We start from the raw sequence: 19,795 nt of genomic DNA on the forward strand, positions 1-19,795 counted from the left end.
GGAATCTAGAAGAGACACACCCCAATACTACATGTAGATGAGCTAGTAGCAATTTTATCATTGCTTTCTTGAGTCGGTTTTGATACAAGGATAACAATCACATGTTCTTAAATCAAAGTTCAGTTAAGAGCCAATTAGAACTAAGTTTAACCTAGGCTTTGTGGTGTAGAATTTGGTCTTTGCTTTAAGAAAGAGAGGAATGACACTTGCTTTTTGCTTTGATTTTCTTCCATGAGCTCGTGAAAATAATTTGAGCTTATGAATAATGCTTAAACTTATTGAAGATTGTACAAAACTTTGGCTTCTTTACTTGTGTTCTTCCCCCATCTTGAAACAAAAATAGAAGAGAGCACTTTAAATGATACCTTTTATAAAATTTCAAAAAAAATTTAAATATTATCCCCAAGATTTGACCTCACATGGACTTCTAGGATAATTACTTGACCTAAAAAAAATCCAGAATCCAGCTCTGTTTTACTATCTTTTACCAATTCAAAATTTTGAACAAATTTTTATTAAAGATTTAATTTATTTAAGGATGTGAGTCAGGGCCCAATTCCAGGCCCATTTATTGATGGGCTTTGTTAGAGAGGAGCCCAAGTCAATTACTTTAGAAACATTTCCTTAGTGTAGTTTCTCTTCCCTTCAACCCTTGGACCAGAGTCAAGAAAAACCCTCTGTTTCTCCCCCTGAACCCTAACTCTCTCTCTCTCTCTCTCTCTCTCTCTCAACCCTCTTAATGTCGTCTGCCAAGGTTGGTAATCTCTTTCTCGTTTTGTCACTATATATAAAAAGAATTTGGAAATCCATTTCTTGAGAGTTGTAGGTGTTTATTGGGTTTTTATATATGCAATTTGATGTGTATTTTCAGCACAAACTTCTGTAAATGCTTTTGTTCTACATGTTTTTCGTGTTCTGATTACTTCTTGATCGTCATATTTGTATTTATTTATTTTTTACTATTTATGATGATTTAATTGTGTTGAAATTGCGTCGATTTTATTCCTAAATAGGTCAAGAATAATGGGTCGTTCGGATCAAAAAGATCGAGAAACGATGGTATGTTCATTTTCATGGTTTCAATTTCTGGCAGTATGATGACTTTTTTTTTTTTTTTTTTTAAATAATTTTTTTATTATTATTTAGTATTGTTGATACGATAAGGGGGAGTTTGGTTGCTGGGAAAAATGAGGGACATGAAAAGAGAATGAACATTTTGGGTCCTGTGTTCTCTCTCTTTGTTGGCTTGTTTGTTCTTTTTTTTTGCGTTTTTGCTGGAATATGTGGCTCAGCTAAGCCAAATTGTTGTATTGGGGTTGATTGAGTAGGTGTCTCTGATTTCTCTGATTTAAAATAACGAATACTTTAAGTTTCAAAATTTGATTTCTATTCTTTTCACGCTTTTTCTTAGCAACTGATGCCTTCAACTTAATGTCATCCTCCCTAGCCTTTTAACCGTGATAGAATTTCGTAGACGTTTCTTAGTTTCTAGTCCCAGGGTTCCTTTTGGATCTTGGTAAGTTTGAGGAAAGTACCAGGACAAGAAAAGAGAGGGGAGAAATGGAAGGAAAATAAAAGATAGGTTGGAACTCAATTAATTTTTCTTACATGTTTCTCCTAATTTATTTCTCTCTTTTCCTCTTTTATAAAAAGGATGAAGAATTTCAAAATATATAAAATTTTAAATAATTTTCATTATATTTAATTTCCTTTGTACTTTCCACGATAAACTAAATAAGAGAATTTGGATTCCTTCCTGCTATTTTTTCCTTTCCTTACTACACATGATCCAAACTAATGAAAATATTAATAGGCATTACTTCATATTTTATCTTTCATATTAGTTAACAGTCACACTAGACATCCATACTTTGCTGATTGAACTTGTTGGCTTGACATATTTATACTAGATGAATTGCATATCATTTGTTAATGGATATATTCTTCAATTGGATAAATGGAACTCTTTGAACATTGCATTTCACATTGTTCTTACTATCGCTTTTACCTTATGATAACATAATTCTTGAAAATAATTAAACAAATATTACCTTACAAAAATGGAATGGGTTTTATCCACACAAATTTCTATCTCTTGCATGGAATTCTATCATACTAACATTGGAGTGCAATTTTTAGAGTTTCTGAAGTAGAATTTGCTACTAATTTAGATGTTCATGTTCCAAGGTGAAAGGACCTAGGAACAAAGTGAACCAAGGAACAAAGTGGAGAGCCTATACTAACATTGGAGTGCAATTTTTAGAGTTTCTGAAGTGGAATTTGCTACTAATTTAGATGTTCATGTTCCAAGGTGAAAGGACCTAGGAACAAAGTGGACCAAGGAACAAAGAGCATGCTTTAAAAGAGCACCAAAGAGTGGGGGGTGCCCTCTGTATACAGGCAGTGTGCACAAAATATTACAGGCTTTACAACATAAAAGCCAAAAGACATACAAGAATAGCCTACAAAAAGCCAAGCTATCCATGAGGAAGAGCATCTAAGAAATCCATTATTGGAAGGCTCTCCATTGCCAATGAAGCATGAGACCACTCCAATTGTGATTTAATGAAGAACTTCTTCAACCTTTAATATGAGAACTCTTCTTCATTGAAATTCCTTATGTTACGCTCTTTCCACATACATAAAAACAAAGGGGTGCCATATGCCAAACAATTCTTCCCTTATTATCCAACCTTGTAAACTTTCACTTGAGGAGGAGATTTCTCATTGAAGTTGGAAACAGTCATTTTAGTCCAAAGACTGCAAAGAGAAATGTCCATAGCACTTTTGTCTCGTCACAATGAATCAAGATATGATTAATTGATTCTTCATTGTCTTTACAAAGGCTACATTTGTTGACTATTGTCCACCCATTCTTCATTAAAATATCCACAGTTAAGATCTTCCTCCAAACAACTTTTTGTGCAAAAAAAAAAAAAAAAAAAAAAAAAAAAAAAAAAGCATGTTTTTAAGAGAGCTCGTGATTCCCAAATCTTTTTGGGTGGGAATACTATATTACTCTCAGAACATGAGGAGTTGCAATACAACTTGTCACTAAAATTGCCCTCGTCTCTCTAAAGTAAACTGCTCTCTCCTTTTTGCACTTTCATAAGGTAAATAAGATCTAACAATTGGATCACCTCCTCCAACTCCCCATCTTGGAAGGGCTTTCTAAATTGAACTAACCAATGGCCTCCACCTCCTATCCCCTCCCATAAATCTGCGACTATAGCATTCTTGGAAGAAGCTATTCTAATAGGGAGAACATCTTTTAGCCAAATCTCCCCTATCCATTTGTCCCACCAAAGCTTTTTGGGTCCACCTTTTTTATTTGGATAGCTAAGCTAAGACTGAAATCTTCTCATCCTTTTTAAATGTCTTTCCATAAGTTCATACCAAAGGACTCCCTCACCCCTTGGGTAATCTACCCCCCTCGAATTCCCTGAATTTTTCATGGATAATCTTACTTCACAAACTCTTTGACTCAAAAGCAAACCTCTACAACCATTTGCCTAGTAAGGCTTGATTTAGGACCTCCAACTTCGTATTTCTTATGCTTGCACGCATTGGACTAACTCACTTGGTGAATCTTTCTTCTTTGAATTTTATCTAATCTGATCCTCAGTTTTCTAGGAATCGTAAAGAGGGACATAAAATAGATAGTGGGGCTTGATACAATATTCTTTATAAGGACTAGTTTTGCTTCTTTAGGTAGATACTGTTTTTCCCAAGATGCCAATTTCCTTTTGAATCTCTTTTCAATTGCATTCCATACAACACAAGATTTATGAGACGCCCTAAAAAGTAAACCAAGATAAGAAGTAGGGAACTTTCCTACCTTGCAGCTAAAAATAGAAGCCACTCTATCCACTTCCTCCACCTCCACTGCAATAATTTCACTTTTTTTGCATGTTTATTTTTCAGACCTGACACAATCTCAAAGCAAGTTACAATCATTTTCAGTATCTCAATTGATCTGAATTAACATCACATAAGAGAAGTGTTCGCAAACAATAAGTGCAAGACTACGAACAATGCAATCCTTCAAATAAAATTTCTCGAATAGATGCATCACTTCCCCTCTTATTATAGGCCAAAAAAACTTTAAGAAACCATCCGGCCTTAGTGCTTTATCTCCCCCCAACTCTGAAAGTGCTAATAGCACATCCTCCTTCGAAAAAGGGCCCTCTAAACTTTCTCCATCCTTTCTCTATTCCATGTTTCTATGCATTTGAAAAGCTTCACTACTATAAAGTAAGAGAAAATGACATCCTTGAGCTCCTCCTTGTTTCCAACTGGATACCATTGATTTTAAGACTATTGATGAAGTTGCTATTCCACTTTGCATTAGCCACGAGATGAAAAAATCTTTCCTTTAGCTAAAGAGCCCTTGATTTTTGCCTCTAAGAGGCTTCTTTTAAGATGGGTAAGTGACTAATACACATCTTTGGCTAACTTTTGGTTTCTTCTGTCCTCGTTTGAGAGAGGTCTTACTCTTTTTGTCCTATTCCCAATAGCTTATCATCTTCAAAGCAACCTTCTTAACTAAAACATTACCGAACACCTCCTTATTCCACCTTTAACCATATATTTTTGAGTGTAAATGGGACTTTGCCCTTCCTCTCTCCTCCACATTCTAGAAAAAGTAGAAGAGTGGTTAGACACTGACCTTGGCAATAGATGCAATACAATGCTTGAGAAATGCACCTCTCAGTCTCTAAAAAAAAGAAAGTAGCTTGATCGTGCTTTGAGGGAGCCTCCTTACTCTCCACACCAAGTGAAATTGCCACCACCTAGAGGTAGGTTTGCTAATTGAAACTCTTCAATAAAACTAGAGAACTCCCTCATAGTTGTTGACATTTGCCTGCAATTCCTTTTTTCAATTGGGAAATGTACCACATTAAAATCCCCACATAGACACCAAGCCTCATCCAAAAGCCCTTTGATTGGGGCTAGCTCCTCCCACATCTCCCTTCTCTCCTTTCCCTTTACTAGGCCATAAATCTTAGTGAACAACCAAAGGAATCCATCTTCACAGTTTCTAAAACGACAAGAAATAGAATAGAACCCCGCTTCCATATTCAGACAATCTAGGGCTCTTGTATCCCATGATAACAAAACCCCTTCTATTGTTCCCTTAACATCCATAGAAACGCAACCTAAATTCTTTCCCACACTCAAACTTCTCACAATCTCAATAAACATCTCCTTGATTTTTGTTTCCTGAAAATCAACCAAATCTAAGTTCTTTTTTCTGACCAAGGACTTGACCACCTTCCTTTTGTTTGGGTCATGCACTTCTTACATTCTAGGAAAAAATCCTTAGCTTCATTTGAAGACTAATGTTAAGGGCCAACCTTTCCCTCCATTATCTTCTTCTTTGCTCACATTGCCCTCATAATTAATAGAGCTAAATAATTTCTTCAGATTTTTATCTTTTTTGAAGCTGGACTCCCACCCACTTGCTTGCCTTAAGTGGACTAGAGGAACACTTCCTATTCTCAATATATATAAGAATTCTTATGTCTTCTTTAGACCCTTTCACCAATGCCCCCATATACTTACAAAACTAGATGTGTTCTTTATTCATCCACAAGGAATGCTTTATAACTAACTCTCTTGCATCACTAACCAATACCAACGACCTTGCATCTCTCGCCTCTCCAACTTGAGAGGCTAACAATGGAGGGTTGCTTGAGCTTTGCTCCCTTGGGAGCATTTTATTAAGCCTTCCTTTCAAAGGGGGGATTTAATGTGTTCTAGAAATACAATGGACTATCCATCCTTGAAATCATGAGTAAAGGGTCCCTCTCTCCTTCATGCACCATAGGATTTTCATTCTCGATCTCCCTCTTCTTACTAGCAAATCCCTTAGCCTCCTTTATCCAAGAATCGGAAATGGAGTCCCCCAACCCAAAATAAGACAGAGAAGAAGCCCTAGAACAACTTGCTTCAGCCCCCTCCTATGAACAGGAGAATTAGAGAATGAGTTTGTACTTGTTTTACCCCACTTTGATACCCTTTTAGGCTTCTCCATAGCCGAAGGAGCATACCTTTCCAACATTTCCTCATGGGGCTCCTCCAAACCACTCCTTTCACAGTCAAATCACTTCGGGAAAAAGCCCTAGCAAATAAGGATTGCAACTTTTTCTTGCTTTTCCCTTCACAAAAGCAAGAGGGATTAGATCATGCAAATGAGCTTCCTTAATTTGCTTTAATTGATTGATCTTGGGCCTTTTGGGCTTAAGACTTTTCTAGGCCCACAACCCACTTTTCTTTGAAATATGGAGACAACTCTCTCTTCTTTAAAACCAGCCCAATATGATTTAGGCCTCTCATTAGAGCTAGTCTATCTAAATTTAGAATATTCCCTTCTAACTCATCCTTGACCTTGTTTTCATCTGTCACAAATGATTCATTGTCTACTACCCCAAATCTACCCTTAGATTCCCCAAAATTTGGCCTAATAGATATTCACAGCTTGAAAATTTTCCTTTGATAGCCCCCCATGAAGCCTATTAGCAGCCCTAACAAAGTTAGGGGTGCAACTTGGGCATGTTATTTGGACCCAATTTGACCTTTGGATGTGACAATCATTTTTAATATTTAGGTTGGGTTTAAGTTAAGTTTTTTAATCCAAACTCAATTTGGGGTGGGTTTGAACCAAAGTTCAAATCACTCGAGCCTAACTTGAACTCAATTTAATATTTTTATATTTATATTATCCTTTATAATGATATTTATTTTATTTATTTTCTTTTTACATTTTTTAAGGAAAAATATCAAATTATAATTATTTTTTTCATTTTTCTAGAAAGATATATAAATTTATTTTTACTTTTTTATTTTTATCTTGAAATTTTGTCCCATTTACATAATAACTTTTAGAAAATTTTGTAGAAAAAAGGTTTTTAAAAAACATTGTAGATAGATTTTGAATCATACAAACCATCTAATTTGATTAACTCAAGCCTAATCCGATCAACCTGATCTTGATCTAAGTTTAGAAAAATAAGGTTGAATTGATTGTTTCTTAATTTGGATTAGATTGCGGTAAGCCATCAACCTAACCCAACCTACCGAAGTTGCAGCCCTAAACCAAGCCCTTAGAAGATGAGATGAGGCTGCCTTTTTGCTTATTTTTTGCACCATTTCTTCATGGAAGCATGATGGGTCCAATCACTCAGCACAGTCTTGTGCGACTGTCAACACCACGCATCCAAATCCCCCCTTCCTCTATCACCCTCATCTATGCATTCCAAGGCACGTGAATTTGCCATCATTTCTTCTTCTTGCATGGGGCTTCCTTTGTTTTCCTACAAGTCTTCTACTGGGGTTCTAACTACAGCAGCAACTTCTTGAGCCAAATAGTATACCGAATTTTCCCTCTATACCAGCATGACATGTTCACTAAGAAGTAATGGCAACAGGGGATCTCTTTCTAAACATGTCCACTAAGTTCATGTCTAAAGTAAGGGCTTGATGGAAACCCTTGGTTTAAGCTTATTATGGTTGGAAGTTCACTTGTTTGTTTTTTTATCTTTCCTATACTAACTAGTTAAACCCAAAACCTGATGTTTTCTTGATCCTGCGAGCATATCCAATTATTCCCATTTTTCTTTCTAAAATCTACTACTCTCTCTCTGATAAATGATAGCCTTCTCTCATGCCTCTTCTTGTGCTGTAAATACTGTAAATGCTGTGTAATTTTTTTATTACTCTGTAAACCTTCCCACCAATTGCTTAATTATGAAAAATAGCTTCCATGGTGGATCCTGCCATGAAAACATAGTTTTGTTACCCTTGTTCATGTCTTAGTATTTGCTCAAGTACTCTTTTAGAAAGTTTATCGGTATGATTCTTAGGTTTGACTCCACAACAGTTTGTGTAGCTCTATATATCACCACCTTTATTTGGTTTAGGTGTCCAAAAGCTTTCCCTCGATTTTACTTTATAATTTTACTTGTTCATTAGGTCTAAGAAAGCTAGGAACATGGCCCTATTAGTTCTTGTGAGCATATCCCTTGGTGAATTTAGATTCAACTGGAACTATGTCTCAGAGAAATTTATAATATTTGGTTGCCAACTGAAGCAACATTTGTTGATTTTTATGGAGTGTTCTGACGGATATCAACTTGTAGGATGTGGATATTTGATGTCCTTTGTTGAGTTTATGGTCTGCTTCTTATTCATGGATCTTATTATATCATTTGTTATTAAATTATACATGCCTTTCTTTGCTTATAAAATAAATAAATAAAATAAAATAGAACTATATTATCTGTGTTGCTTTGCTTGGAAATTACTTTAGTAACGGTATCATATTTGGGGAAAAGATGTTTGACCATCCAAGTCATATATTTTGTTGGTGGAAACCTTAATTAAGTTTATTTTATTTCTTTGTTGATAACATACATTTGATAAGTGATATAATGCGACTGGCATTTGACATAAATTGTGAATGGAGATACACTATTCTATGGTTTTTTCCCTTCTAGGTTTTTTTGCTAGGTTTTTTCCCTCCTTTGTTGCCTTGGGTTTGGCTTTCTTTGTATACTGCCTGTGTACATAGGGAGCGCCCCCTGTTTTGGCATGTTTTAATTTATTTATTTTTTCTCTTTGTCTATCAAAAAAAAAAAAAATTAAATTGTGAATGGAGATACACTAATCTATGGTAAAGTGTTCTGATTTATTTGTTTATTTTTATTTTTTGTATTTAAGAATTACATTAGTTTCAAAAAGGAAAGGAAAATTTAGTGAGGACTAACACGCATAATAGTGAATAAAAAAATTACAGAAAAATAGAATGACAAAAGCAAACTGGTGTGATTCAATATTTTCGGCAGTTGCAGCATTTTGGAAATGGTGCATGAAGTGTTGATTTGGCTTAATTGTCTAAAACTGTGGGTGGGTTTTTGAAAATAATATTCACTTGATTCTTCTCATCTATTTGACTCTGGTGGGTTACCTAGCATACTATTTTTGTGCTCAGTTTATAGGATGGCTCTTATACTTGCATGAAGTGTTAATTTGGCTCAATTATCTAAAATTATGGACGGGTTTTTGAGAACAATCTTCATGTGATTCTTCTCATCTGTTTGGCTCTGGTGGATACTAGCAGAACATTTTTGTGCTCACTTTATAGCTTAGTTGTTACACTTGCCATTTTATGCTTAATGGACATTGCATACCTGATATGTCAGAATCAAATTGCTGCTTGTTCCTGGGCCTAACCATGATATTTTTTGGTTGTGGCCGCGAATTCAGTTGTGATAATTTCCTTTTATATCATTTTTTTTTCCTAGTGGTTTATCTATTGTGAAATGGTTTTATCCTCTTTTGGCCGTTTTGACGGCAGGTGCATAGGTATTGTATACCTTGAGCCACTTCTTTGGTGTCTTTTTAATAGATCTTTAACTTTACCTATCAAAAAAAAAAAAAAAAAAAAACAAAAAATCTATTGTAAAATGGTTTTCTTCTGTTCATGCACTGTAGTCTGCATTTTTTTTTTTTTTTTTTGAGGAGATTTTTATTCATGCCAGCTTCACGGAATGAAGGAGATTGGACCTGTCCTAAATGTGGGAACATGAATTTTGGGTTTAGAACTGTCTGCAATCGTGGAAAATGTGGTGCTCCTCGACCTCCAGCTACTCCGGTATGTTTGTGGATGCTTTTTCTCCATTTTTTAAATTTAATTTCTTTTGTAATAATTATCTGTTTTGGTTAGGGGTTTGGTAGTGCATACACGAATGGTTAAAGAATAGCTGTACATGTCATGAATTTGAATTAAGACAATGTTTTGGATGTGAGTAGTCCTGGGCCTAGCTTGTTAAATGTATAGATTGTAGGTAAAAAAGGAAAAAAATGATCCCTAAACTTGTATGTTGTGTTAGTGAGAGTTCTTCTTCTCCATTTTTTTTTTTTTGGTGTTAACCTAAACAGATTTCAGAATTTGAGGTCTTATTGGGTATAAAGGAGCTGAATGTGTGGGTGGATTTGGGGATTTGTTAAAAGGTTGGAGCACATGGATAGGGTAGTTAAATGGAATGCCTGTGTTCTTTTGAAAGTTCATGGTTGTAATAATTTCTGCCTGCAGTACTGCACTAAGTTCCAGATTCAAAGAGAATGTACAGTAGAGGATCTTAGGTTGGGAAAATGGTCAAATGAAACAAGGAAAATTCTTATCAAACTGATGAAATAGAATGCATGTAAGATCATTGTTGAATAGGAACATCTCAAGAAAAAGAGAACCTAAAAGGTTCTCTGGAATTTGGATACATCCCTATTTTCAGTTTCTTTACTCTTTCTCCTCTTCCATCTTAGAAAACATGCTTACATGCAAAGATAAATTTACATCATGATTTTACCCAAATACAGAGAGCAAGAGAGAGAGAGTTGAGTCCTGCTTGATGGTTTAACCTTGTGAAAGGGATAAGCATCAAACTCAAGATTTCTCTCTCTCTCTGTTTACACATCTAATCCCAACCCACAAGACGATCTTTCTTCCCTTCCCCAATGCCTGACCACAAAAATTCTTTCTGCAATCTAGTAATCCTATTAGCCTATTTGTCTGGAGGCTTAAAGATAGAGAAAAAAATATGGGGTAATGTGACACACGCACACAAAATAATATCCAATTAAGACAGGTCAATTAAAAAAACCTTAAAATTCTGAAGGGGCAGGCAAATAGAAAAGTAGGCCTTAACTCACATTAATGCCTAGTGGGGCTCTTATCTAGATTTATCTTTCATCTTGAAATATGCCTAAACACTGACAAAATGGTCTTACGACTTAGTTATTCACTTGAACAGGCTCTTGAGAAGAAAATGCTGTCATCAACAAACTGTAGATGAGTCACCCTTGTTCTCCTTTTATCCACTAAGAATCCCTTAAGGATACCAAAGTGATATGTGCTCAACATTGATTTACTTAACACATTTGTCACAATGATAAAGAGAAATGGAGAAAGCAGATCACCTTGTCTTAAACCCCTTGTAGCCTTAACCCATCTTTTAGCACAACTGTTTATTAGTACTGCCTAGCTTACAGATGATAAACAGCCATGGATCCAAGATCTCCATCTCTGTCTAAAGCATTTTCTTTCTATAGTATGGTCTAGAAACTCCTAATCCACCTAATTATAAGCTTTTTCAAAATTCATCTTAAAGACAACCTCCTCTCCTTCGACGCCTTTTCTCATCAACAACTTCATTAGCTACTAATACTGCATCCAAAATTTGCCTACTGTCAAATGGCGGTTCAAAGGAACGCAACGGTTGAGGAAATGTGGGATCAAAATTCGGGTAACGGAAACTGGAATCTAAATTTTTTGAGGGACTTCAATGATTGGGAGTTGGGGTTGGTTGGGGATTTTCTTCAGATTTTGAGGGGCCACAAACCCTCTGGGGTAGAAGACTCAGTCCTGTGGAGTAAAGGAGGAAGGGCGCATTTCAGGGTAAAGGAAGCGTATAATTTGCTGGTGAGATCTGAGGATACAGGCTTTCCTTCTAGAAGCATTTGGGTGACAAGGGTGCCAACTAAAGTTTGTTTTTTTGCATGGGAGGTGACGTGGGGGAGGGTGTTGACTTTGGATAGACTTCAAAGAAGAGGGTTACAACTTCCAAATCGCTGCTTTCTATGTGGTTGTGAGGAAGAAAGTGTAAATCATATACTCATACACTGTACAGTGGTTAGAGTTTTATGGGATATAGTGTTTGGTTTAGTAGATGTGAAATGGGTTTTCCCAAAATCTGTAAAGGATGTTTTAGTTAGTTGGAGGGGTTCGTTTGTGGGAAAGAAAAGGAAAAAGATTTGGGAAGCCATTCCGTTGTGTATTTTTTGGACGGTGTGGAAGGAAAGGAATAGGATAACTTTTAGGGAGGGGGTGTTGAACGTTCAGAAGTTAAAGAGTATTTTTGTTTGTAATTTGTGGAGTTGGGTCAAACTGTATGTAGGTGAGGAGGCGTTCTCCCTTATAGGGTTTCTTGAGTGGATGGCTTCCACTTAATAGGAGATGTTTTTGTTTTGTTGTTTTTGAGGCTTAGTTGCCTTATATACCCCCTGTATACTTTGTGGCGTCTTGCCTTTTGAATGAATTTCCTTTACTTATCAAAAAAAAAAAAAAAAAAAAAAAAATTTGCCTACTGTCAACAAATGCTGCCTGTGAAGAATGGATGGTTTCATGCGACACCCCACGTAATTGCTATGACAATACTTTAGCTATGATCTTGTAAAGGCTAGTCACCAAACCAATAGGTCTGAATTGGTTTGACTTTTGTTAGGCACTAGAGCGATAAAAGTGACATTAGTAGTCTTATTTATGAATCCATTCTTGTGAAATTCAGCAAATCCTCATTTTTCTTGTGTCCTAGCACACGTATCAAAAAAAAAAATTGTGTCTTAGCACTCATGATACAAGGTAAAGTGAATTCATTTAGGCCTGAGGCCTTTTTTTCCTTATCCATGAGAATAACTGCTTCTTGTATTTCCTTTTCTGAAAAAGGATGCTAGCACTCTCCTTTCAGATGGGGACCACTCTAAACCATCTATTCTTCACAAGTCCTCATCTGATCTTGCTATAAAGTTTGCTAAATAATCTCAAGATCTCCTTTCTCCATTCTTGTCCACCAGAGATTTAGTGAACTACTTCTTCCTCCCATTAGCTATTATGTGGAAGAACTTGAAACTGCAGTCCCCCTCCTTAGCCCATTTTACTCTAAATATTTGCCTCCAATGAACCTCTTCCCTTAACAACAATTCTTCCAACTCCATTTTCTTGGGAGCTCTTAAGGATGCTAATTCATTAGTTAGAGGTCCTTCACTCTTAAGAGAATCTATCATGGCAATATCCCTCATTATTGAATCCTTCCTTTCTCTTATATTACAAAAGTAGCCTTATTTCATATTACAAATTTTGCTCTAATGCCTTGCACTTTTTTGCATGAACTTATGATCTTCCCACCTTGAAATGTGTAGCTCTCTCCACCATAAATTTATACTCTCATTGGACTTCGGATGCCTCACCCACATATTTTCAAACCTAGAAGGAGTTGGTCCTCACCTAAATGGATTAGTGTCTAGTACAATGGTGTAGTGACCTAATAGAGGATGAGGTACGGCTTCTTGAATATTATGAGGGAAAATAACATCCCAATCCGAGGAGAATAAGAATCTATCTAACCTCTTGCAAACAAGGGAATCTTGCAAATTTGACTAAGAGATGCATTCCTAAGAGAGGGATCAACTAGTTCACACTCCCTTATTATGTTATCAAATTCTCTCATACTTGTAGAAATCCTACTGCCTCCTGACTTTTTTGTGGCCTTCCTAATGATGACATAATTCCTCCCAAAACTCCTTAAGCATAGGATCATTTAGACCATAAACTAAAGACAGCCAAAAAATCACCCCTTAACTATTTGACAATAATTTAACCGAAAGAGAGAAGCTCCTTATCATTACCTCAATGCATGATAATGTCCTAGCATCTCAAATTATCGAAATACTGTTGAAAGCCCTATAGACAAGAGCTCCACCTACTCTCTTTTCTCTAGCCATCCAAATGCTATGCACCAAATTCCTATCACACTTCCTTTTTGTCTCTTGTAACATGACAATATCGAGTTGTTCTTGGCATAGTAGATCTTTTATCACCCATTTTTTTTGGACCCAAACCCCACATGTTCTAACTAATAATCTTGCTTTAACTCTCTACAAAGCATTAGGTTCTGGCCCTTTAGTCTCTTTTCAATGAATATTATTTGGAAAACTTGCATGCAGCCTCAAGTGAGTTTTTTTGGGTTGGAAGCAACATGGGGAAAAACTCTTACTTTGGACCAACTCCAAAAAAGAGGATGACCTTTAGCGAATAGATGCTATCGTTGTCAAATGCATGAAGAATTGATAGATCGCATCCTCCTCCATTGTGCCAAGACAAGGACTTTAAATGTGTGATTACCTAGCAATCTTGGTTTGTAATTGCCAAGAATTCATTTTTTCTTTTTCTGGTGTTGTTGATTTATTTTGTGGCTGTTGAACCCAAATTAGAAGTTGCTTAAGTTTTGTTTCTTCAAGAATCATTTGCCATTCCATATTTGTAAGTCATGAAATTTTCAATTATAGACTAAAAATTCATGGTATTGTCCTTTTTCTTTCTTTTATTTTGTAAGGAAAAAATCATACATATTAACAACATGCCTAAGCCAAGGGTGCACCAAGGTGCATAGGATGTATACAATAAGCACCAATAGGTGAACAAAAAGAAGAGAGCAAAACAAAAAACAAGCTTCCTCTCCTTACTTGGAGCTAAGTCAATCAATAAAACCTATCATGGTTAATGGATCAAATTTGTGCACTCTGACCCATTACAAAAAAGTACTCATGAAAATGGATTTAATTGCTTGGTTCTACTGTTCAATATTTTTGAAAGAACTCCTATTTCTTTACTATCATAGAGTCCAAAATAGGCACAAGGGGGTGGCCCTTCAAATCTTTTTTCTGTTTCTTTCCCACAAAAGATCTATGCCAACTGAGAAGGGTTCCTCTTACTGTACTGTGCAGCACCCAAATCACTCCAAATAGAGAAAAAATCAGAACATGGGAAAAAATATGCTGTGAATTTGAAATTCAGTAGTTAGAGATGGATTAACAAATCAGAATCATAAACCAAAAGGTTATACTGGAATTTCATGTAACCCCAAAACTTGGAGCACATTAATATATAGCAGTTCATCTAAGAAGAGCTCATACTCAAATGCACCATTGTTTTGGTGTATCTATTTAGCATAATGGCTGCATGAAAAGGTCTAAATCAGTAGAAGTGGTTATTTTTATTGGGCACAAGACTTCCTTCTGACCAAACTCTCCTGGTCTAGTTACAGTAGATTTGGTGCCAGAAATGGAAAAAAGAAAGAAAAAAATAGCACCCAATATCAGTTTGAAAATTCTCTGTCATCTTTCTTGTTATTTTGATCAATAGCTCATGTTGAATACAATTATTTATGTTTTTTGTAATTTTAATTTTGCAGTCTGCTCCTATTACTAGCCCTTATAATCACCCTCCTCCCTTTTATTTCGGAGGTGTTGGGGCTCCTCCTCCCATGCCTCTTGGAGGTCCCAGCAGATATGGCCCCCCAATACCAGTTCCTGGAATGCATTATGACTATTCACCTGGGAATGTTCATGGACCATATGGCCTTCTCACCACATTTCCCCCTGGAGGTACTCCATCTCTTTCTGTGTATGATCCTAAATTTTCTTTTTTCTTAGGGAAGAGTTGCAATTGTTAAAGTAGAGCAATGCTCTACAAGGAAGCAAAAGTTTAATGTTACCATGGAAGCATAAAGAAACTGTTGGAAATTAAAACAAATCTATTAAAAGCAAAGGCAAGTTCAAATGGGAACTAATGCATGCATTTGATGTTAATATACCAGTTCATATGGTGATATGGTCTGGTTTGCTTGCATGTTTAAAGGAAGCTTGTATTTGTGTGTATCATAACCACAGACTTGACAAATGTAAAGATTAGTTTGTTAGCATAAAAAATATAAAATTAATTGTTGTTGTTGTTGGTTTTCTTTTTCTTTTCCTTATTTTTATTTTTTTATATATAATAATTATTATTTTTTATTGCAATTACATGAAGGAAATTTAATATAATGCTCAAAGTCACTAAATTGTAAGCAAAAAGATAAAAAGAGTTCTTTGAAAGCAAAAAGATAAGAAGAATTCTTTCAAGACAATCAGATATGAGTGCTCAAAGCATATCAAATTAATGAAGTATAAAAGTGGAGATTAGAAAGAAATTTCTGGAGTTTACTTTTGGTGTTTCAAGAACATCAAATTATTGTAATAGAAGAGGGAGATTGGAGACAAAGCTTGGCTCCTTTGAATATTCAATTTTGATTATTCTTAAAGGTTGATTTAGTTTTCACTAGGGTGCTTATATAAAGGTTATGCAAAGACTTAGAAACATACAGATATGCTAAAAACTATTCCTAGTATAGTTATACATTGGGATTCGGGTTCTATTCATAAACTCACTAAGACTTCTGAAAGAATAGAATGGTAATATTAATAGATAAATGCAATAGCAGTATTCTTAACATCATTTTTTGTGTGTCACTTCAATTTCTTGGTGGAGAAAATTTGACCTTTAGTAGTTATTGAGGAAAGAGAAACAATTTAAGACAACCTACAGGAAACTTTGTAATTGAAACAATCTCTACCCATCCCCTGGCCCAGAAATTAGCACTACCATGTCTCCTCTCAGATAGTGTCCATCATCTTATACTCAAACTTCAAAAGAGTTTTTGGGTTTGAGATGATAGTCAACAGAAGTACATTAGTAGGGTTCAATATTGATCTCATATGATGGGAAGGGTGGCATCAGTTTTTTCTTTCTTCATTTTTTTTTTTTTTGTTTGTTTCCTAAGAGGTAGGATCACTTTGATTCAAGTATGTCTAGCTTACATCCCAACTTATTACCTTTCCATCTTCAAAATCCTGGTGGGAGCAACACATAGAATTGAGAATCTGAAGATACTATTTATAGTCATGGACCATGGCTTCTGAGGGGACCCTGAGCCATAAGTGAGATACCATTCTAGAAAGTTAAGATTCTAACTTTGTGTCAGGATCTACGGGGCAAGGAGCAGTCTTCAGTAGACAGTTTCTAAGGGGTGTAGGCCTCCCAAAAGGCAACAAAGGTGGATGCAATTTTATCCTAATCATCTGACTTTATAAAGAAAGATTACCATTTTAGGCTATAAGAGGTTGAGGGCAAGATCTTGAATCGACCATTGGTCTTACGATATATCTCAGTATAATTTTTGTTTATAAATTCTCCCTGTGATGAGTAATGCCTGGAAAGCTATGTATGATACCATGCAATTCATGTGACCATACAATATCTGAGTGATTAGATCTTTTATCCTAGTTGGAGGACTTCTAGCATTCCCCCCTGCTTAGCACCAGAGTATTTTATTCAAGAGAAAAAGGAGACCTGGCTCAGTAATCTCTCTGTAGTTTTCAAAAAAGTTTTTCCATTCTGTAGAAAGTGAGAAGTAAATAGAATATATGAATTGCCCCCTTCTCAATTGTTTTGTAGAATTAAAATAATTTGTTACATCCAAAGACAGATTACCTAAAAATGAGGGATGGAAGGGCCCTTAATATGAGGGGGCATATACATGATTCATGTATGTCAGTGGTATCATGGACAGGATTTGATGTTCAAAGCATGTTTTTGCCCATTTGTGTGTGTAGGACTATGCAATGTGCCTAAATGGTTTGATTGTTTTGTTGAAGCAGGCATGGGTTATGGTTCAGGTCCTGCTATCAGTGGATATGGATTTGGCTTTCAGGGACCCCCATGGGCTGGAGGAGGCATGCCAGATGGCACTGCCTCTCGAAAACGTCGTGGAGGTGATTGGATTTTCTCAGCTCAATTTTATTTAAATATGATCTGTTATTATGCGTATGCAATTCAATTTAAATACCAGTGCTTGGTAGGAGTTAGGATGGAGCATTTCGCTATTGATTACTGGTTTTGAATGTTATCCATCATTTTCATTATGGGGGTTATTTTTATGTTTAGTTTGTGCTAGTGCTTCTAGTTTTGCAAATGATGATTATTATTGAGAAATCCTTCAGTAATATGAAGTCAAATGCATTTATAATGGATATTGCTGTTAAGATAACATCTCTTATATCATTTATTTTTTCCTCCCGTTTGTAAATTACTTTTTTTTTTAAATTTATTTTATTTTTTTATACTTGTTCAAATTGGTATTTGTTTCGATAGCCGCCAAGGCTGCCATCTTTGATGATGCAATATTCCTTGCTAGAGTTAACTAAAATCTGGCAAATAACATGCTTAATAGTATAGTACATTTAGTGATATAAGTATTTGAGTTGCCTTTCTTTTAGTTTTCCTATTTTCATTCTTAATAGAGAATCCCACAATTCCCCACTGAAAATTCATTGTTACATTGAGCACTATCTGAAGGAGGATGTAATGTCATCCAAGTATTCCACATTCATCACTAGCGTTATAGGCTAATGGTCTCAATCAGGTGGCTGTTTATGTATTTGCAGGGCCAGATGGTTTATCTGAAGGGGATTGGGTTTGCCCCAAATGCGACAATGTTAACTTTGCTTTTAGAACCACTTGCAACATGAAGAAATGTGGAGCCGCTAGGCCTTCTTCTGTAAGTCCTTCCTCATCCATTATAATTTTGTCTTGCAAGCATTGCTGCAATGGTCTGATGTTCGCCTTGAATACTTTCTCGTAGGGACCAAGCCGGTCAGATTCTGGTGCCCCAGAAGGTAGCTGGACTTGTAGCAAATGTGAAAACCTCAACTACCCTTTCCGAACAGTTTGCAACCGCAAGGGTTGTGGAAATGAGAAACCAGCTTCTGATGAGTAAAAAACTTGGTCATTGTTGTATGAATGATTTCACCATAAATCCACTATTCTACCATGTAATAATGGAAGTTTTTGGATCATTCTATATTATTACTTAAAATACTAACAACCCTAAAGCCACCACCAATACCCAACACTTCCCCACACAAAAGTTGAGGACTTCTCAAATATAAATGGGTGTTTCTGGGGCTTTTGTATTCTCCCCCCCTCTTTTATGCTATTCATGAGTGCACAAGCTCAAAATGTAGCTTTTAAATGGCTTAAAACTGAGGACTTAAATCTTTTTCTTTTTAATCATCACACATTCCTTGTTTTCCTAGAGGGAGAAATTCTATACTGGAAAACGTAATGCTTTTAGGAGAATTGAATTGCCTCCTTGGCATGAAGCTGATTGTCTTTGTTCTTCATTTTCCCATTTCTTTATCAGTATTATTTTTTGTCATTGTCTGATATCAAGTAGAGTCAACTTCGAATTTAGAAGCTCTGGGTCTTATTAATGTCTAACACAATAATTGAACAGTAGCAGAAGAAGTAGAGACTAAAGCGTCTAAAAGAAGAATATCCAAAGAGAAACATCCAGCAAGGTTGCTCCATGGTGCCTTCCAAGATGGCCTTCTCCCTCAATAAGGAAAGGCGCCCAGAAGCTGCCATCCATCATTTGCCACCTCCACTTTGTCTTAATCGACAACTTGAAGGGCTTAAGTTCTTGCGTAACAATGCAAAGAGAATTAGTCAAAATGAACATCAAGGGAGTGTATGTAATCCCCATCTCTCCGGTCCGGCAGCAAGTTTTATAGTAGCGGGGGCTAATGACTTCAAAATAGATAATATTTGTTCAGTTGTGATGGATACAATTGGAGTTAATTCTTGTTGAAAGCATGGAACTTTAAAAATCTACCTATGAATTCTATGGAGGGTTTGAGTAAAAATAAAAAATAAAAAATAAAAATTCAGAAGGTACCTGTGCTGTGAGTTCATGAGTTCATACTCCTCCTGGCCCTAATATTTCCCATATGGACCTTAACATTGAAAATAACATAGAGAAGAGAAGACACCCCAACACTTAGACATTGAACTACATTGTGTTGTTGTACACTTAGTTGATATATGGTTTTGCCATTAATCTCTCTCTCTCTCTCTCTCTCTCTCCCTCTCTCTCTCTCTCTATATATATAGCTTTATTGGTGGTAACGCCCTAGGTTAACAAGGCTATATAGTTTTATGCAGATGGTGGCACGTTTTCCCTCCTAAGATTTAGTAATGGAACATTGGATTTCTAGTAAAACTAAGAAAATGTTGGAATCTCTTGGTATAGCTGTTGTTAGCTACCCTAATTTGGGATTTTGCATTGGAGTTTGAATGGATCGA

At 35.9% G+C, this 19,795-nt stretch overlaps 1 protein-coding gene across 2 annotated transcripts; it reads left to right on the plus strand.

The window, feature by feature from the left end:
* The first annotated feature begins 603 nt into the window (after positions 1 to 603).
* Positions 604 to 18,647, plus strand: LOC100251385 (ranBP2-type zinc finger protein At1g67325). 2 transcript variants are annotated; one of them, XM_002273937.5, is made up of 7 exons: positions 604 to 754; positions 1,014 to 1,059; positions 9,543 to 9,655; positions 15,027 to 15,219; positions 17,311 to 17,424; positions 18,097 to 18,209; positions 18,294 to 18,647. In XM_002273937.5, exons 1-7 carry the CDS (start codon positions 740 to 742, stop codon positions 18,426 to 18,428), a joined length of 729 nt encoding a protein of 242 aa, XP_002273973.1. In that variant the 5' UTR covers positions 604 to 739; the 3' UTR covers positions 18,429 to 18,647. The 2 variants fall into 2 exon arrangements, with proteins under 2 accessions (XP_002273973.1, XP_059599131.1); XM_059743148.1 differs by having other exon boundaries at positions 623 to 754; positions 9,558 to 9,655.
* The last annotated feature ends 1,148 nt before the right edge of the window (positions 18,648 to 19,795 follow it).

Source organism: Vitis vinifera, chromosome 15 (genome assembly GCF_030704535.1).
Source record: "Vitis vinifera cultivar Pinot Noir 40024 chromosome 15, ASM3070453v1".
In the NCBI taxonomy this organism is placed as follows: domain Eukaryota; kingdom Viridiplantae; phylum Streptophyta; class Magnoliopsida; order Vitales; family Vitaceae; genus Vitis; species Vitis vinifera.